At 40.6% G+C, this 24,981-nt stretch overlaps 1 protein-coding gene across 2 annotated transcripts in view; it reads left to right on the top strand.

The window, feature by feature from the left end:
- The window catches only part of LOC140140915 (uncharacterized), an 86,509-nt gene that overhangs the window by 44,045 nt on the left and 17,483 nt on the right, over positions 1-24,981 (top strand). For both annotated transcript variants that reach the window (XM_072162670.1, XM_072162669.1), the window contains 11 exons: positions 4,302-4,355; positions 4,611-4,664; positions 5,346-5,399; positions 5,802-5,855; positions 6,305-6,358; positions 7,088-7,141; positions 8,015-8,068; positions 8,486-8,539; positions 8,981-9,040; positions 9,962-9,997; positions 24,588-24,644. In XM_072162670.1, the coding sequence (XP_072018771.1) occupies positions 4,302-4,355; positions 4,611-4,664; positions 5,346-5,399; positions 5,802-5,855; positions 6,305-6,358; positions 7,088-7,141; positions 8,015-8,068; positions 8,486-8,539; positions 8,981-9,040; positions 9,962-9,997; positions 24,588-24,644 (585 nt within the window). The remainder of the gene's footprint in view (positions 1-4,301; positions 4,356-4,610; positions 4,665-5,345; positions 5,400-5,801; positions 5,856-6,304; positions 6,359-7,087; positions 7,142-8,014; positions 8,069-8,485; positions 8,540-8,980; positions 9,041-9,961; positions 9,998-24,587; positions 24,645-24,981) is intronic.

Genomic DNA, 24,981 nt, shown 5'->3' with positions numbered 1-24,981 from the left:
ACATAATAATCGGATTAACAACATTCGCATTACTGAACTATGGAGTGTATCACACTATTATGCCAGGCTCGACTCTCTGCAAACAAAAATATGCGATATTGTTTTCACTCCAATGTATGAATGGATGTGACGTGGCCCCGACCGAGAGAATAGAAACATTGGAAATATTTCCAATTCCAGCGTGCAAATTGATCAACCATGGCGGTCTCATACACTATATCAAACGCTACAAATGGATGTACTTGCGAACAAAAGGACTACTATGTATGAATAGATGCGACGGGATTACCTGCGGAATTATCTCTATTGTATTATTCTATTAACCCTCCAAAGTCCTTGCATCTTCTCTAGGTGTTAGGCGGCTTTTATTTGCTCAATTGGGCACAGGTTGGTGCTAGCGGCTACCCAAAGATGGCCGACCAAATCCTGACCATGACTTGGCTCGTTGGATTCGTCTATAGCAGGTCATTGGGTCGATTTGGAAATATTAATGTGCTCCACTTGGCCCGATTGGCCGACGAGAGTCCAAAAGCAAGGACGCAGCCTGGAATGGCATGTAGGCGATAATGAGGCAAATTGGTAACCCCTCCGGCTCAATATCGGGACAAAATCGATAAAACATAATAGTGCAGTGGATTTGGACGTCTTCTTTTAGGCCAATTTATGACAAACATTCATCATAATTAAGGTAGCTGTGTACTCTCAGATACGCATGTAGTAAAAGTGCCATAACTTTGTAATTATTCACGCAAGACATGTAAAAGTATACATTTTTATAAAGGCAAGACATCAATGAATCTCAATATAAGTACAGTTTTGGTGTAAAACAACAATTATGAAGAAAAACAAAAAAAGTGAATTTTTGGCCATTTTTGTTCGGTACATCATAACAAAAAAACACTCTTTCCAAAAATTTTTGTTTTGCTTTTTTCTTAATCTTGAGGCACCATTCCAAAAACGGTTTTTTTAGTTTTTTGATATTGGCCTTATTTTTGGAGATATTGACCATATAAGGCATCAAAATGAACTTTTTAAAATTCACAACCGCCTATTTGCACAAAATGATGCCTAAAATTGGAAATAGACCAAAATATAAAAAAAATGAGAAAACCGTTTCTTAAGTCAATCATGCTTATTACGATGATCATATTTGCTTACATATAGATGCTGTATTTATTGAGTTATCGTGTACCTAAATCGTCATTTTACCGAGAAAATGAACATTGAAATAAAGGCCGTTGAAGTTTAAAGTGGTCACATTTTGCACTTTGATCGAAGCTTACAGGAGAATGCGGCAGTTCTCGTTTTTCTACCTTACATTACGTGAACATCGGGTAAATCCACAGCCCCTTGAGAAGTTTGGGCGAAATCTATTCATATCTTGATGTTTAAATCGGGGAAAGAACTTGAAAAAAAAATCACATTTTATCAGCTAAAACGGAGCCATTTGACCGCTAGGTTTTTGTGAAATCAGTGCTTCCGTGGTGTTTCCATAAGATGCGCCACGCATGCAGATAAGCGTCGCGTATGCGTAGCGTATCTGTGCGTTACCAAATTTCGCGATACGCAACGCGATGCGTTGTTGCGCGCGTGTACCCTGCTGGTACAACAAAGATTTTCTTTCCTTTTAAATTTCAAACACGAGTGGAATAGTGAAATAAAATCCTTAAAATATTGCAGTTGGAGTTTATAAATCTGGATTTTCATTCCTTGTATTTTTAAAAAACATAACAAAGTACAAACATATAAAAAAAACTCAATTTCGCGAAAGAAACAATGTCTAGAGTACACAGCTACCTTAATGGGGAAAAAAAGCTTAACAATATTATTGCAAATGCGGCTTTACTCAACTTAAATGCTCGAGGAATCCCCTTTTAATACCATATAATAATTATTCAGAAAAAAATGAAAGATTTTGTTAATGCGCACAATTTACCCTCATTAGTGCCATATTAAATTTAGTACTATAATGTGGGAAGTTTTGATCGCTACTCGCGTAATGAATTGTAGGGTATGAGCCTCCACCATATGTGTTAATGGATTGTGGACATCCCCCGAGCTCCAAATACCCCCGGTAAATACCAGGAAAAAATTAACCAAAAGCTGTAATGTGCATCATTCTAGGGCCACAATAATTGTCCACATTTGGCTCAGTTTAGCATTAAAATTACAACTTTTGCACGCTTCGCGCGCATATCGGGTAACTAATGTTAATGACGTATTAGCGTGTCAATTTGAAAATGTTGCCGCTCCCCCACCTGGTTGGTCTGCCTAAAAAAGTCTACGTAATGTCACAAATGTGTCATCAAAATATGAGATTTTAACGCGTGTTTTTTAAAAATCTCGAGCATAGGTAGCGCCCTAAACATCCTAATAAAATTTAAGCAATATTTGCCCTGTGAATCTTCCGTTTTAGTCCTACTTAATACTATCACAGTGGTCTGGGCCAAAAAAGGGAAAATTGCACAATTTTGTGCGCATCGCACGCATTGGCCCACAATACCAAAATTTACACCTTCATGGGGGGGCTAAAATAGTCTGAATAGTCACTACAATGACCACTGCGTAACTAAACATGCCAACGTGCAGTGACTTTTTTCGCCTAAAATAGCCCCTGCCACACATCAGAAGTTGAGAAAAACACAAATTTAAACCATCATGGTAAAGCAGAATACTAAAGTGTTTGCAAAAACAGGTAATCATTAAATGATAGAGCAATGCATAAATATGGCTTACATAACTAAGTAGATTCAAGAAATAATATAAAATAACCAGAACCAAATATTTTGGATATAAGATTGCAATGACACATGAAAAAAATGATGTTGTGACGTGTGATGAGATAACAATGCCGCAAACTAATGAAGGAAAAAGGTGAGCAAAGCACAATGGGAAAGGGGAGAGCTAAATGCAGCAAGGTATTATCACCACACATCACAAGTTGAAAAAAACCCACAAATTTAAACCATCATGATAAAGCAAAATACTAAAGTGTTTGCAAAAACAGGTAATCATCAAATAATAAAGCAGTGCATAAATATGGCTTACATAACCAAGTAGATTTAAGAAAAAGATAATATAAAATAACCAGTACCAAATATGTTGGATATAAGATTGCAATGACACACATTCATTTTGTAATGGTAAGTTATACTCGGGGAGCTAGGACCACTTTCTGTGCACCCAACACAGGACCAAACCAAACCAACTTTTGGGTTCCTGAGATGACTCCAAAACATATTCAGGATGTTCCCAAAATATAAACTGGCCCCAAGGGGGGTAAAAGGTCATCGAACTTTGCATAGGGTCAAAATTCTATCCTTATTTGATTTGTTTAACCAAAACGAACAATTTGACACCTCTTTTGGCAAAATCGGAGCACTTTGTTGTTTTCGACCCCTATAGAGGCAAAAATGTGACCTTTGACCTTTTTGGTTATAACTCAAGAACAATACGTCCTAGATAGGTCAAACTATACATTTTCTGAATCCTTGTGACTAGGGGAATACATTGGAATGGTTTTTTTAAAACAAAATTTTGACCCTATGCAAAGTTTAAAAGTCCTTTTACCCCCCTTGGGGCCAGTTTATATTTTTGGGAACATCCTGATTATGTTATGGGGTCATCTCAGGAACCTAAAAAAGTTGGTTTGGTTTGGTCCTGTGGGGTGCACAGAAAGTGGTCCTAGCTCCCCGAGTATTAGCGATATGATTACGTGCAATAACAGCACTATTTTGATGTAAATGAACGACGCATTATAACGTGGTCTCTGAACTTAACTTTTGGACTTTATTGATGCATTGTTTTGTCGACAACTTGCCTAATCTTGAGATTTATTGTCAGCAATAAAAATTCTAGTCGGCAACAGCCTATGTTTGGCGAAAATCAATTGCATAATACTAGAAGGGGAGACCGGGGCAAAGTGCACCACTTGGCAAAACGAAACACCAACACCACCATTATATATATGCTGTCCTCAATCTCCAAGCTCATGCATGTATTTAGAGCACGGCATGAATCCAGCATTGTTGGCGATAACAGCCTCAATAAAGCTCCACAGTTAAGCCCAATGGTATTACTAAACCGTGAAAGGCTAATCCCGAAGTGCTTGCAGTACAATGTAGATTTTTTGTAATTTTGCCAATTCCCCCATCTCTATATATTCACGGTTTAGTCCACCATTGGCTATTACAATCATACGAAAATTTGCAATTCCAGAAAAATTATTGAATGCGTCGCTGTGGAGCAAATCACACATAGGCATATAGCTAACATTAATAATGTTTATTTTAATTTTTCAGATCAAGACCAAAGAAAAACAGAAGTGGAAACTAAAAATAAGGACATACTATCAGGTAATTGCACACACAATGCAATGCATTGTGGGACACTTGAACTCTGAACTTCGGGAAAATTGTTCCAATTTTTTTTATTCATTTATTATTGTAATTTGGTGTAATGTTAATCATTAAATATATTTCATATAATTAAGTCATGAGATTACAATATTTGTGTTTTTATTTAATTTTTGGTAAAATATTTTAAACAATTGCGAAAATGCAACTGCATTATGGGAATGTTTTAAAGCATTCTTTTAATTATTCATACAGCTCAAGCAGACCATTTTAAGGATGTAAATAGCAATCATACGCAGATTAAAGAAGGTAAGACGTACTCAATGAACATACAAGTGAATGAATTTTGCTAATTAAAGGGTTCAGATCCCATCAGTTCTGATACCGTAAAAACTCGACAATTAGCATATGTGCTTACTATCGAGCGCTTTTGAAATCAAGAAATTGTACCATACCAAAGACCGGCGCTTTACCAACTGAGCTAATGCGGTTGAGACACACATTTACAGGTTTATTTGTTCGTATATAACTATGTGTATCGATGATTTGCTCAAAACCCTTTACACTTCTGTGGATGGGGCTCTTCATGGTTGCATGTTTTACAAGCGCTCGATAGTAAGCACATTATGCTAACTATCGAGGTTTTTACGGTATTTGTAAAATATGCATGTATCAGTTATTCGGGTTGTCGATATCTCTCAGTTACAAGGGATAATCACATTTTCGCAAACCAGAACACCTTTTAATTAAGCGTGAGCCCAAGTTGAATCTTATATGCAAGAAATAAATATATGCAGTTGAAGTATATTAACGAACGGTTCACTGTTCTATTACACATCAAGCATGCAGTGACGTATCCAGGACTTTGTCACAGAGAGACGAGGCAACGCCGTTTCTCAGTCTACTAAGTTTACCTGATCCTTAAACGTTCTTTGATGACTTAACATGGTGATGTTTGTTATGTTTGCTGTTTGCTGTTTTATTATTCAGGTCAAGAGAAGGGATTTCAGAGTATTGAAAATGAACAGTTAAAGACTTTAAATGGTAAGTATATTATTATTACGTATATAAATATTGTATTTAGAGAGATCTGAGTTGCCATATTTAGTACACAATAACACTGATTTTGGTTAATTGTGAATTGGATGATATAAGGCTACGTATAGCGCAATAGCTATTATGACTGACAAAGTCGCTTGCGCTTCTTTGTTTGGTTGTTTCTTCTTTACCATGGGATTTTCCATATTTAGAAGAAGAACTTCGGTTCTCCCATATACTAAAGTAACACAGCAAAATTCGAAATGGTAAACATACAAAAATATTATTTTTAAAATGACAAGTGTCATTACAAACGTGACATAATTATATTATTATCTGTGTTATTATTATTGTTTTGTAACAATAATTGTAGTAATCCTTACTATATTTTTCTTTTCACAATACAAGATCTTCGTACAAACTTCCTAGTGCAAGAGGAACTCAGCAACGAGGTTCAAGAAGGTACGTATAGACTTTGCATAAATATTTGTTAAATAGCATGTAAAACTACGCCATTTTTAAGAAAAGGTGAACATTGATGGCGCTATTTATCTTAAGAAGAAAGTAATATACTAATATTAGAGTCATATATGAGGCAGTCAATGACATTTTTTGTTGTTGAAAAAAAGCCAAAAAAAACCAAAAACAGCTGAACAAATATTTCACATAAAAACCACATGTGACTTCACATGCAAAATTCCGGTAGCACCCACTAAACTTTATTAAAAAGTAAACATTTTCCACTGGAATTAACCAAATGAGATGGTGTCCGTTAAAAAAAACCCATCAAAACTTTGTTTTTCTCAGAATTCGCCTAAATTGACAATAACACGGCTTGTATCATCAAAATTTTAATACTGTTTGGATCGCTCAATGTTTAATACTGTTTGGATCATCTCATTTTTATACAGAGCTTCGCAGCGGGTTTTGCACATTTACAGAGGAGCAACAGCTATTTCTAACAGGTAAACATTGTATAAGAGAAAGAGTGAGTCAGCAAGAGACAGACATTATGATACAAGGGAAGCAGGGAGAAGAACATGGAGAGGAAGACCAAAATAAACTGAACGAATGATAGCGAGAGGGGGAGAGAGAATGCAGAGATGCCAACCCTTCCTAGTTAATAGGGAGGCTCCCTATTTTTGGAAACATTTTTGTCCATTTTGACACCCAAATTTGGCAACCTCCCTATTTCTGACAAGTTATGTGCCATTGAAGTTGCATGTAATGTTGGTTTTTTTAATCCTCCCTATTTTCTGGATATTAATGTTGGCATCTCTGAAGAATGACACCCATTGCTGTTCATTATTTTGTTGTTAAAATGCATTCAGTGTGAAGCAAATAACTGTTATAATCCGGGGGCTCTCTTTGCTTGCGTACAACATGTACAAACTCAAGCTAAGTAGCTTTCGTATTTTAGCTATTAATGCCAGCTGTTTACAATCAAAAGAAGCCTGCAAACTGCCATATATTATTAGTTACGTAATCGGCGGGAATTATTAGGCTTTTATCACTGCGCCGAAAAGTAGATCCATTAATAATTTGTAATACTACTGGCGAGGGCGAGATGTCATAAGACAATTCTCCAAATAAAATGTATTGATATTAATCCGCGATGTTTTAAGGCCCGCCGATTACGAGCTGATCAAACTGTATATTGTAACGTGTTTTGCTATAATTTTTGCTCTTTTTAGCTCAACATGAAGCTTTTGAGTCTCAGATCAGTAATCACATAACCCTCTACAATGGTAAGTAATTTATTACGTTGCAAACCCCTTATTCAAATTAAATCGGTCATATTTTACCAACATTTTGAGCTACTTGTATTGACCAATGAGGTAGCGCGCTTTTACCAACACAACAAAAAGCGCGCTACCTCATTGGCTAGACACCAATCACTCGTCGGTTGGCAAAAATGCTTCAAGCATGACACCATGCAGTCCTGTCACCAACTGTCAACATTTAACAACAATTGCTTGAGGTAAAAGTCACTTTCCGGAAAACTGGACTGAATGAAAGGTTATAATTATTTAATGGATATTCCCCAAGTGGGTCATAGTTAGATTGGATGACAAACTGGTAGGGGCCAAAACTCTTCGTGTCAGGGACAGGACAAAATTTCTTTGGGAACTGCAGATGTGAAGAAGAATTGCTTAAAAACTTGAAAGGGACTTGTATCATATAATGTTATACCCGATAGTACCAACTTATTTGCAAATGCAGTATCTTTTCCGTGGTTTTTTAGATGTGCGATAAAACCTCTCTATTATTCACTTAAACATTGTGAAACCAAGGGGACTCAAGGGGAAATTAATTGATGGGGAGAGGTACTGGATTTGAACAAATTCTAGGGTCTATGAACCAATCAAGGGCCGTGGTGAGCTTGATTGACAGTGATATCAGACGCAAACTAGTCTTTTTAATTCTGTCGCATCGATGCATTGTTTACCATCTTTAATAGTTATCGATTTGCCCATGCCGTGTAAACCTTTTCCAAGTTCTGGGTTCGATTCCCTATAGTGGATGACTTTACCTGCTTCCTCCTACCATTATTATAAAACAGTCAACAAATTGAATTTTGGTTTAAGTAGATGATAATTATAACTACCATTTAATTTCAGATCAAAAGGCTGCATTTCTTAATACTGAGGAGAAGCAGAAGACATTCCTAAAAGGTAGGTCTTTGTTTGATGGGAATTTATACTATATATCAAATCCATTTTATGGTGACATACCTTGTTACAGTTCAGACTGCCAACATTGCTTCCGCTACTTTCCTGAAGTTGCTGCCGTTACCGGCGCGAGAAGCTGGATTTGATAAAATGGATTGATGGTATGAATTCTTATCAAACCGTTATTATTGATAATCCAGATGAACCTATTATGTAACAAAAACATGCTTTTTATGGTCTCAAAGCGAATAGGCCTAAGCAATATATTTTAACGACAGTTAATTTGTTTAAATACAACTACTCTGAATTTCCAAGTGTCCAGCCCCCATTTCTGAACAATGTATATGAATAGAATACTATGAATGAATACTATGATTTGGCGGTTCATCCATCGATTTTACTTTTTTCACCAATTCTCAGATCAAATTGACGGAAGCAACTTATTTGAAAGAGGGCAACAACTTACAATTCAAGGTAAATGATAACTTGAAATATATTTGGGCTAAAACATAACCATCATCCTGCACCTCCGATACCCTAGCCATGCTAGCATAATGTCTCCCAGGGCTGTCAAACTCCACCAATGACAGAGAAGAACGTTTTTGACATGATATGACATCCCAGCCTCTTGGCAAAGATATCTGCTCTTCAGGTTTCACTGGTAGACCGCTTCTTGAGATTTATTTCATCAACTGAAAAACCTATCAATGCTGGTGTCCCACAAGGCTCAATGGAGCAGATTGATAAATACTTTGATTGATGAAAATTGAAATTGCGTTACACTATTCAAAGAGCTTCAAAGGACTTTATAATGTTGCTTTTATATTGTATTAATCACGTAACAATCTATATTTACCAGTGTTGGAGATTTGGCATATAATACACTCACATCCATTGTGGCACATTTTTCCCTAGGTCAGGAAGAAGAGCTAAAAATCTTACAGTTCTTAGAAGCACAGTTAACAGATTGGACAGGTATGTCATATGTATTTTAAGTTGTTCACATACCGTAAAACCTCGTCTACAAGCATATAGAATGCTTTTGATGAAAGCTAAATTAATCCAGGCGCCATCCATCGACAGAATTGAAATATTACGGAGTTTGTGCAAATAAATTACCGATACCAGCGTATACATTCAAGTATTATTGTAAGACCAATCTATTGTATTGTCATATTTACGGCTGTTTCGTATTAATTAAGCTTTCATCAATAACACCATATAGACCACCATGGGATAGACGAGGTTTTACGGTAGTGCTCCGATAACCCGATTCCGTATACCTGGTGAACGCGGAAGCTCTCGCAGTTCTGATTTTATAAGCAGCACAATATATCACAATTTGCCGATGCCGTAGAAGTATAATAATGTCACAGGATTAATTACCATAGCGACCGGTCCATACTATTTTTTATGTATTGCCTGCATTATAAGCAGGTTGCACCTGTGTACGTCTACATATGCCTGTGTATGTATGTGAGAGCAAAGCCAGGATTGTAGTGTAAGGGGAAAAGACAAATTTTCGTCCCCATTTTTTACGTTTTTGCCCCACTCATTTTTAGTCATTTTAGAGCCATATTTATTGTAACATTGGCATAAAGAAATAGATTAGTATTTCTTTCCATAAAATGGTGTCAGATATGTCCCCTTTTAATTTTGAACCGAACAACTGAGGTAAAAGCAAAGAAAAATACCAGCGCCGATGCTGCCAATATGTCACTTCGTCGGTTGTGCTATGGCACTGTCCATTGATGTGTGTATGACTGTCCCGCAACATCGCGTACACGTTCGACTAATATTTCCATCATAATCAGGCCAAATAAGACTCCTGATACAGCACTGACCATGCTGATAACTATAGATTTAATCATTTGTTCTCATTTCAATTCTTTTTAGGCAAAATTCTCCCTCCAAAAGTGGACACGTCGGAAGGTAATTGTATTTTTATATATTTACGTTATAGGAACATGTATAACTTCATTAATTCTGCTTTGAATTAATTTATTAACATTGTGGAATGGTTTTAAATAGTAGTGTATAAGTGGGGGTTGAAAAGACCATGCGCGCATTTTTTCACTCTTCAAAAAACAGGATTTTTCTGTTAAATGAGCCAGACATTTTGAACGACCATTTTTTATGCGCGTTGAAGACCTACCGAACTTTGGTTTGGGCTATCCTCGGAGTTCAAGCCCAAACAAGAACAAGCATTCTTGGGGAGGGGAGTGCATTTGATGCTCAAAAGCAATTTTTGGCGGACGTCGAAGAAGCTATCAATTCACCGGTAGACCTTCCCGAATCGATCGAGCGGTATCAAAAAAATCTCCAGTACGCTAGGAGCAAGCTCGACTTCGTCATTGGACGCGGATTGTACATGCTTCCGAGCAACATGGAGCTCGAAATTGGAACGTTGAACGGCTACAACAATTTTATTCAGATCGCGTCGGACGATATGTCCCTTGGATATAACTCGGAAGTAAATGACCAGCAAAACGTGACTAAAAGCCAGCAATCCGAGCCGGACGACTTTCAACCCGACCCGCTACAGGAAGAGGAAGAGGAACCACCAACTAATACAGAGCCGCTTGTTGAGGACGCAGCCAGGGGGTATGAGGGCGCAGCCTCCTGGGGGTCTGGGGGCGAAGCCCCCTGGGGCGCAGACCCCTAACGCATGACGAGAAAAAACTTTCATTAACTTTGGGAGCGGTGTTAATGGAACAGCCATCGTATATTTTCGTTAATATAAATGGCTGATGAAAAAAAAATCGAAAAGGGGAAAGAAAACCCCTTCAAATTGAAGCCCCCTGCTGTGGGACCCTTTGATATTGAAATGAAAAAGCTCAAAATAGAGAAAGTAAAAGCCGTGTGCAGTGCTGAAAAAGCTGCGAGTGAAAGGGAGAGGCTCGAAAAAGAGAGAGAAAAAGCCGCGTACAATGAGAAAGTCCAACTTGCGTTCACTTTCGTGTGGATGGCTTGTATCGCGGCAAAACTTTGATGGTTGAAGTAGGGTTACCCGGACAATTTTTTGAGCTGGTTTAAAAAATGCACCCGCGGCAGATTGCTGGGGGTTTATTTTTTTTGTCGTAAATTTCCTTCGCAGAAGTGTATAAAATTCCACCAACTGCTAAGGTAAATACCCAAAGGTGCTCGGCCAAAAATCCGGCCACGGATCCGGCTGCTTTGGCTTTGGAGGTGGACCGGGGTCGGGCTTGGGTTTTGGACCGGGGTCTGGTTTTGGCTTTGGTTTTGGCGGCATGGGCTTTGGCGCGGCTGAAACTGCGGAACTCGTTGCTAAAAGTATTCCCTCGACAACGGCTGCAATTGTCATGCCAATGGCTGTAAGCAAAGATGCAATGGTGACGCCTTGCTCCGCGAATAAAAGTTTTTCACCGACCGTTTTGTTTCCATACAGTACTTTGTGAATCGTTTCTCGAATCGCCACGAGCTGATTTCTGAGCGCAGGTTTCAGATCGTTCAAAAGTTCTTGCTGAGTTTTGTTTTCCTCTTCAAAATTCCCGATTTCTTCGTTTAATCGTTCTATTGTTTCTTGATCAGTTTCTGGGTTATCTCTCTCTTGTTTTCTCTCTTCTATCAACTCATTGTTGGCTGTAATTTTTGCTGTTGCTATTCGAATTTGTCGTTCAAGCGTGTTCATGGATTTATGCGCTCTTTGAAGGTTTCGCACTGTTCTTGGAGTGAACGAGATGTCATGTTCGAGACTTTGCGGTTCAGTAAATGAAGTCTCAGCTTCCTCGTCAATTGTTAATGACAATTGATCGATGCTTTCAGACACATTTTGTAATTCCATCTGTTCTCCATTGTCAATGCTACTTATCCCAGCCTGCGCTCCACGAGAGACGTTTAAAGCAGCAGCTTCGGTCTCAGGTGATATTGACCTAAACTTTCCTTTTCCACTGTAATTAGTAATATTGAACACATCTCTTATAACCTGAGGCGCATCGCCGATACCGGCATTTCTAATTTGCGTTTCTATTCCACTGAGAGCTAAAAATCTGTTTTGTCCTGTCTCTGTTGTTAATTTGATATCTTTACCTTCGTAGACCAAATATATTGCATACCGTCGTTTTGTTCTGCCTCCTGTAGTAATGCTTTCTTCAATAGCTAAGCGAAGCTTTGTTTTAACATTTTGAAATAGATTCGACGGGTTGGAAAGTGTAGCGCCCTTATTTTGCAAGTATTCCAAAAAACGATTTTTAGGAGCTTACTTTCGTGAGGATCAACCAGCAAATCTAAAGTGGGAGGTTCTGGTATGAAATCGATACGTCCCTCGTCTCTTAGTGCTCTCAATCGTGCTTCAAGGTCGGTTGATGATCCTGGAGTTGAAGAATCAGGCACTCGGATATTGCTTTGATCTAGCGAACTGCCAGCAAAACTGTCTTCTTGTCCATCTGGGGGTAATAGGGGTTCTTCTTCATCATCAGCATAGTCGTCGTCGTACGCTTCATTACCATATTCTATCATCTTTATTTTCTTTTTTTATTGAAGAGCGTTATAAAATAAAAAAGATTGCTACAAACTTCGGATATAAACTCGATCCGCATCGCCAGCTTCGCGAAATGCGAGGCGTCAAAGGAATTCGATTCGAACTACGCACGTTCCCAGCACGATAAACCAGAACGAAACTCTCATCGTGAAATTCCCCAATCTTGGGAGCAACGATGTTATCGTTCCAGGGACCAGCAAGCTTTCTTTCAAGGTGGAGCTGTCTTCGACCGGCGGAAACGCGGACGCCAACAGGACAATCGTAAACAACCTTGGAAGAGCGATCGTGAGCCAAATAGAAGTGAAGCTCGAGGGAGTCACCATCTTCACTCTGGGCGACGCGGATATCTTCCTGTGCTACCAGGACCTCTGGAAAACTTCCAAGGAGCGGGAGAATGCGGCTTACCAGGGTATCCAGTCGGAGGCCGTGCGAAAAATCAGAATCGACGCGGGGGACAAAGGGACAAACGCCGCCGACTTCGCGATCGGAACCGCTCTGGGCAACATGTTCTTCATCCCTCTTGACTTTGAAATGCTCTCCTCGCACAGCCCCTTCCCGTATGAATTGAAAGACCAACTTTCCTACGAGCTCAAATTCAACCCCTACGGACGGGTTGTCCCGAGCACCGACACGGAGGCTTCGTATTCGGTGAGCAACATCCATCTGGAGTTCGAGGTAGTGAGCTCTCCCGAGCTGGCCACGGTGATAAGAAACCGGTACAACGGAACAAGCAACATCGTGTACGATAGAGTCATTAGGCTCGCCAAAAAAAGCTTTGACAAATCGGACACCACTTGGGAAATCAACACGGACTCGAATGCCAAATCCATGAAGGGTATACTCATTCTTTTCGAGGATCCTACCGACGGTGGAGCGAGCTACAACCCGAAGATAAAAAAAGTTTCTGTGATGATTCACGGAAACCCGAATCAAATCTTCGCCAGTGGGATGCTTCCTCATCAACACTTCGAGGAAATGCAAAAGCATTTTGCCGACAGGAAGCATCGCACGGTCCCACACGTCATCAAGGAAGCTGAGCTGTCGGATATGACCCTTTCCAAGTACCTCTCCACGAAATACGGGCTCTGGATCGACATGCGCTCGACCGATGATGGCTCCCTTCACCAGTCCGGTAGAAAGATTGAAGGATCCAACCAAACCATCCAAATCGAGATGGAGAGGGATGCCGAGGCTGCCGGCGCGCTTAACGCCTATGTGTTCTACATCCAAGATGCCCAGCTGAACTTTAAGGAAGGTCGACTAGAAAAATGCATATACTAAATGGGTGCAGGCCCCCCAAACCCCTATAATAAATGAGTTATCCAAAGCACGCCCATTCCGCAATCGTATGCGGAGCAACTGGATGCGGAAAGTCGGAGTTCGTTTCGATCTCCTCGAGACAGCCTACCTAGGGTTCTTCGAATACATCGTCATAGTCTGTCCAACCTGGAGGAATAACAAAGCGTACCTATCCCGGAAGTGGATTCAAAACGAGCAAATCTTTCTCGTCGACCCTCTTGATTGGTTTCCTAACTCGGACGATCCGATGAATCACGCGTTGAAAATTTTCTTCGAAGTTTTTGGAAAAATGTCCCAAGAGGGACAGGTTCTTTTTTAGTCGACGATTGCAGCGCCAACAAATCCATGACGAGAAAAAAGCAAATGCTCTCGGAGTTGGCTTTTTCCGGAAGGCACTTCAACTGCTCGGTCTGGGTGCTAACCCAAAAGTACAATTCGATTTTGACCGACCTTCGCGAGCAGACAAAATGGACCGCTCTTTTTTTCTGCAAAGATCGAGACAGTTTTGAGGACGCCCTCCGTGAAAATGACGTCATACCAACCGCGGAAGAAAAAAAACACATAAGCATTCCAAACTGATTCTCGTAACGGAACAACCAACCAGCTACCGGTGGCTAGAATAAATAGTATAAATAAAAAGTATGACGGATATCGATAAAATACCAAACCGGAAGAAGGGGGCGAAGATTTGCGAGAGCGCTTGGTCGGAATAGCTGTAGCGGGAAAAAGCCAAGAATTCCTCGGAAAAAATATAACGTCCGATGAAATTGAGCGTCTTGACCAAAATGAGCTTCGGAAACTTTACGCGAGGTACGAGACCCGCATGGGAGGGGTGGTCACAAAGTCGTTGAAAAGGCACGTCGTTGTGGCGTACACAAAACTTGTAGGATGGTTGCTTCCAAAAAGCTTGGTAATTACCGACCCTGATGCCCTGGAAGTCTCGTTGAATGAAGGACCGTTCATAGACATAGCTTTGGCAAAGTGGACGTGCGGAATGTACCACCATTTTGGGCACATGCTAGGCCCGCTCGAGGCTGTGTTGCTGACGGGTAATCACATCCAAAAAAACCCGGTCGTACTTGAAGAACCTCCAGCTGCTGGAGCTACTGCTAAAGCCGGAGTAGATGAGATCGATTAAGGCAAAGTTGCTGCTCAGGTCGCTGAGCGCAAGTGCTTAGAAATCTGAGCATGATGCTCAGAATGATGCTCAGGTCGCTGAGCAAAGGTTTAGGAAAATGAAAACATACACCTAAAAAGTCAAAATGCCAGGCTGTATTGCACAACATCCAGTCTACACAAATTATGGAGCTAAGGAAAATGGTGAGATTTTTAACTTGAAAAAATTCAAAAAGCTGAAGCTCACACCAGACTCTGGCGGTTATCTGCGATTTTCTGCTTTTCTAAATGGCAAACAAAAAGGGTACTCTGTCAGTCGTTTCGTATTTGAATGTTTCAAAGGAAACATTCCGCCTGAGCTTCAAGTAGATCACATAGACAATAACAAAACAAATAACCATGTTGATAATCTTCAACTTCTCACAGCTTCAGAAAACTGTCAGAAAGCTCCGGTTGGAGAAAGAGGAAGAAATTGTAAAAAGGCCGTCGCAATTGTAGCAATTTGCATAGAAACCAGCAACAAAAAAACCTTCGAGAGCATGTCAAAGGCGTCAAAAGCTCTAAAAATTAACCGTGGTAATATTTACAGAATCATAAGAAAAGAAAGAGGTCTAAAATCATCCCTGTCAAAATCGACTGGTCTTTGGTACCGATTTGAAAAATTATATAGTCATGTTGTTGAACAAGCACTGAGCTTGTGCTAAACAATAATAAAAAATCCTATGGATCAGTCCATAGTTTTTTTTATGTTGTTACAAACAACTGAGCTGGTGCTGAACAAGTGCTGAACAGGTGCTGAACAGGTGCTGAACAATCTGATGCTATATATATAAATGGAAGGAAAAAAACTCGAAGAGTCAAAAATCGTTACGGCTACTCACGCACAGCCTGAAGAGCCAAAAATCGTTACGGCTACTCACGCACAGCCTAAGGAGTCAAAAATCGTTACGGCTCCTCGCGCGCGGGCTAAAGACCCAAAAAAGGTTGCCGCCGGAAAAAAACTGGCGAAGATAAACGAAGAAAAAAGGGCAAAATTGAAAGCCTTTGAAGAACAACAAGCGTCCCTCCCACAACCAGCGCAGGCAGCTCCACAAGCGCAGCAATCACAATCTAGCTGGCCAATTATCGTTGTCGGAGGAGGAGGGGCTATTCTCTTGGGGGTCGTAGCGTACTGGGTAGGCACAAAAAATTTGTCATGGAGCTCCACCCCCAGGCACCAACGCCAGCATCGATGGTGGTCTCCACCCCCCAGACACCAGCGCAACCCACTTCAAAAAAGAAAAATATGTCGATGATTTGCACAATAATAAAAAAGGCAAACGAAAATCCAAACGTTAACATGCTCGTCAACAGCGCTTATCACGCGCTGACGATAAGCGCACTCATGGCAGTAAACTGCTGGAGTGCGAAGAAATTCTTCAAATTCAAACCCGCGAATCTGGGGCAGCTCGACGCGGAGGATATTGGAAAGCTCACCCTCTCAGTCGGGTTGGCGACCTACGCGAGAGACTTTTTAGTCAGTAAAGGAATATTACCAGAAAATATCATCGTGGGTAAATAAAGAAATATGGCTTCGATACTTATGATGGGTGGAGGAGCTTTGGTGAACGCACTGGCGTTCTCCGGGTCTAACTATTTATTTAGTACTGTGTCTAATTCTGCAGAGCGCAAACGTCACGATCTTGCTCTAGAAAGACTTCAGCGAGATCGAGATTCGTGGAGTCAGTCTCGTCTTCAAAGAATTGACTTTATCAACCAGCAGCTAAAACGGCAGGGCCACGCGGAAAAAACTTTTACGGACGTCGATGATGCAATGCGTCAATATTACAATCTCACTGGGGCACTCTTGGATCCCCTACCACCCGAGCCGCATTTATACGATTATCTCGACGAGGGGCAGACTGAGTCTATCAAAAATGGAGAATTAGCCTTGGTCGGAGTAGGCATGGTCGTGACTGGAGTTCTTGTGTATAACTTTGTGTAAGGGAAAAGCCCAGCAACCCACAACGGGTGCAAAAAAAAATCTGGAGATTCTTTTTTTCGAATCTCCAGAATTTTTTTTGCGCTCGGATGCGTCTGGGGGTACCCCTTCCCACTAAGATTTTTTTTGCCGTGGTCGGGGATGCGACCTTGCTCTAACATTGAACTCGTTCATAAAATATATTTCCGATTGGACGACACCGCAGTCCATGCATGTAGGTAGGGGATCAACAATAATGCTCGAGCTACCACAGTCTTTGCAAACTTTTGATGATCTCGAAGGAGCGTACGCGAGCTGGAAGTATTTTTCCGCAATCGCAGTGTCGTACTCAAGTTTGTAGTAGCGTTCTACAATCTCGTAGTCGCTCGTGAACCTGTAAGCGATCCTGTAGAATGTTTCCGCGCTTAAAATATCGTACGCAAGTTTGTAAAAATTTTCCAAAGGCGCTCCAGCTCTCTTCAACATCGCAAAACGAAGGCTCACGATTTGCAATTTACGACAAAGCGAGCAATCGTTTCGACTCCCGCAAACGCAGCCCTTGCACATAATGGCGTTTTTTACGTCAAAAAAATACCCTCGGCACTCGAGGGGCTTTTTGTTGGTAGTTCTTCAAACAGACGTCGAATTCCATTCCAGGCTGGACTCTTAAACAGGTGCCAGCTCTGTTTTTGGCTCTGGTTTTTCTCTTCTCGCAAATTTCGCAAGCGCACCTGCGAAAATTCGGCTTTTCAGGCATCTTCTTCTTCAGACCCAAAGTCAGCTCTATATTTTTCAAATTCTTTTTTAGGTTCCCAGACAATGTCAACCGAATAATATTTTTGTTCTGGGTTTCTTTGTGACGCGACAAGTCCGTTCGATATCATATAGCAACGCGAATGCTGAAAATTTCCCCCATTTTTTTCGAATTCTTTTTGCAGGGTAGACGGCGCCCAAAATTCACGGCCATCCGCGAGCTCAATGATGCACGCGGATTTGCTGTACTTGGTTTCAATGCAATTGAAGCCTACGATTTCAAAAATTTTGCCTTGTTCCAAATCTCGCCATTTCAGGATGGTCGACTTTTGCTCCTCGCGCCGTTTATTGAATTGTTCAGGTTTCATTTTTTCGCTTTTATTTTTGCTTCAATTCGCAATTTCATAAACCAAATTATTTTTCCGCCTCGCGGGCTAGGTTGTACTTTTCCAACGCCTCAGTCATGCGCTTCACTTCCATCCTCATCCTTCTTTCTGGAGAGTCCAAAAGACACGCCGCGCATAGCCAAAATGTAACTAACATTGCCGTTTATTAAATAAAACCAACAAGATGTCAATTTATTTTGAGCTAGCTGATGATGAAATATTCGAACAGCTACAGGATGCGTCCAAAGGAGATTTTTTCGCATGGAACGGAACGAGTCTCGGAAACCTGTTTGTTGCCGCGAGCGGGTACAACGGAAGTAAGGTGAGATTACAAGCGCACGCCTTGCTACTGTGCTTTGCCGCGTGGTACAAGGATCGGTACAAAATGAGACTGTGCTTGAAACCACCTTGGATTATACCTGAACGGACAGAAGAAATTCAGATTCTCGAAAAGACGGTCGATTTTCTTCAAAAGAACTCGGTCAATCAGCGAGATATGAACGCGCTGGAAGAATACGCCGAGAAATTTGGACTACTAGAAAAATTTCGCGAATTGATGTGAAAACAAAGAAAATGGACGACAAACTTTCAAAAATCTATTACAGTCCAAAAGGATACTGGAAAGGTGTCTCAGCAATAGACAAGTTGGCGAAAGAAGCTGGGACGTCAAAAGAAAAAGCTGCGGACTTTTTGAAAAAGCAGACTATTTGGCAGATCTACCTTCCACCTCCAAAGTACATCCCTAGAGCAAAATTCAGCGTGAGCACCCCCAACGAGGTTCACCAGGCCGACCTTCTTTTTTTACCTCACGACAGGTCTGGTAGAGGACGTAAGCTTTACAAATACGCTCTTACCGTGGTGGATGTTGCAAGCAGGTACAAAGAGGCTGAACCACTGAGCTCGAAGGAGTCTGGAGAAGTTGTCAAAGCTTTCGAAAAAATTTACTCAAGAGGCCCGCTTAAATGGCCAAACCTTTTGCAAGTCGATCCAGGAAAGGAGTTCATGGGAAAAGTAAACGAACTTATGAAAAAGCATAAAGTGAGCGTGCGAAGAGGAGAAGCTGGACAGCACAGGGCTCAGGCAATCGTAGAAAGATTTAATAGAACTTTAGCCGAGAGGTTGTTCGGACATCAATACGCGCAAGAAATCTTGATAGAAGCTCGAGGGGAAAAAGGTACGAGGTCTACAGAATGGGTGGCGAGATTGCCGGAAGTTGTGAAGGCTATATAAACAACGAGGAGACTCGTTTGATAGGAATGAAACCGATTGATGCAATCAAAAAGAAAGAAGTTGTTGCTAAACCTTCGGCACCTACTAAAAACGCGAATGAAGAACGGGTGGCTTCGGGAGTTGATGTGAGGTATTTGTATCAACCTGGAGAGCTAGAGGGTGGTGAACGAAAAGAGCGACTGATCCGATATGGTCTTTGGATTTGTATCAAATAGGGAGTGTCATCGCAAAACCCGGAGAGCCTATGATGTACTACTTGGAAGATGGTCCAAAAAGAGGTTTCGTTAGAGAAGAGCTGTTGATCGTACCATCCAACACTCAACTGCCTCCGGATGGAGTTCTCAAGAGGTAGTGACCGTACGCCAAAGTGCGAATTCCATCCTCCAAGATCCAACGCTTTGTATCAAGTGGAGAGAGCGAGATCTTCTTCAAATGTATTCCAAATATTTTGTGCTTTTCACTTTTCAAAGCGTTCATACCATGTCGAAAGATCTTTGTATCATTCAAAGATTCTCTGTACAGCTCGTGAGTCAAGTTTTTCTTCACGACGCATTTTTTGACGCCCTTCGCCTTTTTAATATTTTTAACGCTAGTCAATATCGAGTACATTTTGGCTCTCAAGCCGACGTACTCATCGATCGGTTTTCCTCCACACTCGTCTTTGAACTTTCCGAGAACTTTTTTGTTCTTCGAACAATACATGGGTGAATCCTCCGGAAAGTTGCTCGTATCATAGAAGACATCATCTTCAGCCATATCGCGATACATGTCATCGGTCTCGATGTGAACTAACAGAGAATCGGTGTCTGTGTACAACAAGTCGCACTTATCTCCGTATCGCTTCTTCAGATGACTGTAGTAGAAGTCGTACATGTGCTGCTTGCTCAGATCGAGAATCGCCATCCCAACATAAATAGGTTTGTTCAACAACACTTTTTTTGTGCTGTTCTACTCCAGCTAAGCTCGGGTTGAATGGTCTTGCTCTCGAGAATGACGGTTTTGCCATGGCTTTTAGCAGCTTCTTATTTTCATCCGGGCAACGATATAAACTTACGTTTACGTAATTTCGCACATTCTCCATCGTCTTTCCAAACACGGCGTTGTTCATCAGTTTGAAGAGATCCTTCTCAAACTCGCTCATCGCGTCTTTTCTGAGCTCGACATTCAGATCGATGTATGGCTTCATCCAAGGTGACTGATTGAATTTTATCGCTCTGTGAATTTTCTTTAGTCGCATCCCCAATGAGAGATACAGCTGCAAAATCCTATATTCTAGCACGTATTTCTCTTTGTCAAACAGGTTCGGTACGAGTTTTTCGGTACTTGAGACATTGTTATTTTCCACGAGATTCCTTTGATAATCCGATAACCACTCTTCTTGTACTTTCAAACGCTCCGGCGCCAAGGGGTAAGCATTGTGTGAATCGTGTAATTCCTTCGGGTACTCCAAGTCAACTTCTAAAAAGTACCCCGTTTCAGAATCGTTGGGGTGCTTTTGGATTTTTGTAGAAAGCCCTTCTAGATCCTCCTCCCATTTGAATCCTCCGGTCGGTAGGTGTTGGCTCATCGCCAAACCGTACAGGTAATTAGCGTCAAAATATCCTATATAGCTCTTGTCCTTATCGGGATCGTAATCTTTTACCATCGGGTTGTTCGCTTTGGCATATCTGCCGGATACCATAGAAACACCTCCGCGCTTGCCCTTCTCACAAAAAGTATACATATCGTAATCCGTCAACAATTCGAGCTTGACATCAGTCTTTTTTAGCATCGCATCCCACCCCAGACTGGGACCACTGATATAGTGCGCTGGATCTAGCTTGTAATGTTTGAGAGACATAGCTCTAAAGTTTTCAAAGATATCCGCGAGTAGAGTGACATCGGTTTTGAGGTAAATATCGTGATAATCACCCATGTTTTTACAACCAAAAGTTTTCCAGACTTTTTGAGCATGCGCGTAATCCTCGTCGAAAATGTGATCATCCATCAGCGAGCTGTAAAATGCATCCTTGGGTGGTAATTGTGTTTCTTCGAAGCGCTCCCAGCCGTCCATGTATTCGTACGGATACACACCCTTTCTGAGTAGCATATCACGCTTCTGCGTATTTGGCTCATGTTTCTCCGTAATTTTGAACGAGTTGGGGTTGGTGGACTCGACCAATTTTGCTAGAGAAAAGAGTAAAAATTGGTTGCTATCTATGAATTTTAGATTACCCAACGAGAATGTTTTATATTTTTCCATGTTATTCGCGATACACTTGATCTTTCCTTTTGTCTCACCCATCGCTTGCATGATCAAATGACCGTCGTATCCTTTGAGATTATGAAAAACCACAGGAATCGTGGGGTAGATGCAAAAATTAAGGTTGCACGAGTTATGAGCCGCTCCTCGAAAGGCTCTGGTGATGTGGCAATGATCCCTTACTTTGTCTATTTTACCTTCTTTAGTCAGTGGCTTATTACATATGTGACAAAAGGTAGCCTTATCAAACAGACAAAAATCTTGTCTCGTCATTTTCATTGGTTTTATGTTTTTTAGGGCTTCAGTTATTTTGGCTTCTTCCTCTTTCACGCACTCGAGAAATTTCTTGTCAGCGTTCAGTCCTCTGTATCTAATAGGTTTTTTTCGGTATGACCATCACTTCTCACAACAATGTATGAAAAACTGCGTACCTCGTGCAGGTGTGTTTTTTGCGTATTCTTCACTTTCTGTTCTTCCACCTTGGTGATTAGAGACTCAAAATCGGCGTAGATGATGTAGGGTGCTTTTAATTGATTGTGAAAATTCCTAAATTTCACAAACATTTTACTCTCCATCCTAGAAATCTCATCCTTCGACAGCCACTCTTCTTTTTTATTGCTATCTTTCCACTCGACCAAATACATTTGAATACATGAATCCAAAACCCACCCAAGTCCATGGGAAGTGATTTTGAGAAAAAAACCTGTGTATCATTTTAATTCCTTCAGTTAGATTTACCTGGTCAATATGGTAAGTTGTACGTGCAAATGGGTGGGTTAAACTGTATTAGGTATGACGATTAACATTTCAGGGACTTCGTGGGGTCCATTTTAAATTCTGGACTTGGGTGGTTTTTTGAATCATATACAAAGACAATAATTTTGGAATGAGATTACCACTAGTAAGATAATACAAAATAAAGTACACAGTTATGTATAATGTTGATAAGCATTCTGCCATGTAATATAAACCACACACTTTCCTTGATTAAACCCATTTTTTTTTTTCAAAAGTCACTCTCCAGCAATGAAGATGTTACAAGTGGACTTTTATACATACTGGATTTCAATCAATGTGTTACAAGACTCAATCATGGATTTGGGTTGATTCTCTCATACATGCTATTTTTCACATGCTCAATAGACACAGAGGATGAATTTTAGTTGTTCTTTCATACATATGACAGGCCTATGTATAGCAACACTTTCCCATGCTTAACTCAATTTGGCCAAAGTATGGACTTGGGTGGCTTTTGTATTCATATATTCATTTGCTTCCCTTCTTCCCATTTTTCATCTACAATGTCTTTTATGGGATGGTTTGGCATTTCGACTTTAGCGTCCGTTTCTATGGGACCTTCGCATTCTGGGTAATGTTCTTGTAAAAGTTCTTGCCTTTTAAACCCATGAAGACATTTGTCACAAAAGTACGTTCTTGCTTTGTGATTATTCGTATCGCTGAGAAATCGATCGAAGTTTTTAATCAAAGTGTAGTGAGAATTATCTCCTTCCTCTAGGAGCAAGAGGTTGATTCTGGGAATTTCGGTTGGTTGTTTGCTTAGATGTATTCGAGCGGGAGTACTACCCTCTAGAGTAAAGACATTGAATGCCACGTTGTTTAGCTTCTCCACTCTCTTCAGTTTTTCAACCGGAATAGGAGTGTTTGGTTCGAATCCTTTAAGATTTAGCCCTTCATACTTTGAATAGTTCCATGTTCTTTCTGGGGTTTTTTTTACAGGGTATTTCCACGCACGATAGCACCAATCTAGACAGTTATTGTCCTTGCTTTTTACGTTGACGATCGCCTTTTTGTCTTTCAACCACTTTGGTAACTCGATGTACGAACCACCGGGTCTTAGGATCGGATTGTACTCCCATATGTCAAGGTGCAATGCTTCTATACGTTCAACCCACCACCCAGATCCGAGCTTGAGAAACTCTTCGATTTTGTTCGTGATAATAGAAAATTGTTCGCTGAGATCAATATCCTCCTCGCTCGATAATAGTCGCCGTCCGTGATTAAAATAAGCCTGCATGGTTTCTATTTCATCACCATTCGTTCTTGCCATCAAAATTTGAATGCACAGCAGAAAATTAAAACCCTTCATCTGTTTCAACTGTTCTTTGAGTTTAGCGATAATTTTCTCTTTTACTCCGCTCAAAAACTTGTCAGGGTCCTTTTCGAGAATGTGACCTTTGGGTACGTTCATTTGAAAATTTTGTATGCATTTTCCTCTTGTGCACACGACTAGCTCAAATTCAAGCGCCCTTCTGCTTTCCAATAAGAATCTAGGAGCTAGTACGAGTCTTTTGGGTTTTGAGTGCGGGGAGTTGGTATTGGTCTTTGGGATCGGGGAGCTGGTATTGGTCTTTGGGACCGGGGAGCTGGTGTTGGTCTTTGGGTCCGGGGAGGTTGGTATTAGTCTTTGAGATTGGGGGTGTTGATGTATCGGTAGATTGCCTGTTTCTCGCAACAAATTCGTCAAATCCTCTTTATTCAAACGGTAATAACCCCTCAGGCCAGCATCTTTGGCTATGGAGCGTAATTCTTTTACGGTCGGCATACTTTTATTGTATATTTCAATTTTTTTAATCAATTTTTTTTTTTACTGGGCTGAACATAAGCCAATTTTTTTTGAAAAAAGCGTGTGTGGCTTCTAACAGAAAAATTCCGTTTTTTAGCGTAGGTCTTCGACGCGCATGACAAATGGTCGTTCAAAATGTTTGGCTCATTTTGACGGGAAAATCCCGTTTTTTAGCGTAGGTCTTCGACGCGCATAAAAAATGGTCGTTCAAAATGTCTGGCTCATTTAACAGAAAAATCCTGTTTTTTGAAGAGTGAAAAAATGCGCGCATGGTCTTTTCAACCCCCACTTATACACTACTTAAATTGAACTGTTCGTGCCTGTATCTGAATCAATTCTATTCATTACTATGACTAGTCGGTTATTCAAATTTGTCTTAGTGTATAATAATTCGTGAAATGCAAATATTTGCTCGTCTTTTTCACCATTTTTTTGTTTATTTATTACAAAGCGGACACACAGGTCTCGCAGGAGGACATGCAAGAATTACCCTTACTATCTAGTTACGGTAAGTTGATGCCGGTTCATGTTACCCGATTGCATTTCGTCTGTTGGGCTAATCCTTATAAAATTTACAATACCCCTGTGGAAGATTTTGAACATATCTTCCACAGGGGGAGTATGAATTTCAAATGGAATTAGCACATTTTACGTTACTATCTCCTGAAACAAAAATGTCAGTTTCTCTTGACAAACCTTTAGCCCGGGCCTTTAGCTCACTGTGAGTCATTGTTTATCTTTGTGTCGCTCTTAGGTGACCATTTTGTCATATGTACAAGGGCACTATTATATACCTTTATATGGGGAATGAGTTACGATTAGAGAATAAAGGTATTGTTTTTAGC

Source organism: Amphiura filiformis, chromosome 19 (genome assembly GCF_039555335.1).
Source record: "Amphiura filiformis chromosome 19, Afil_fr2py, whole genome shotgun sequence".
Taxonomy (NCBI): domain Eukaryota; kingdom Metazoa; phylum Echinodermata; class Ophiuroidea; order Amphilepidida; family Amphiuridae; genus Amphiura; species Amphiura filiformis.
This window is presented reverse-complemented; position numbering and strand designations above follow the sequence as displayed.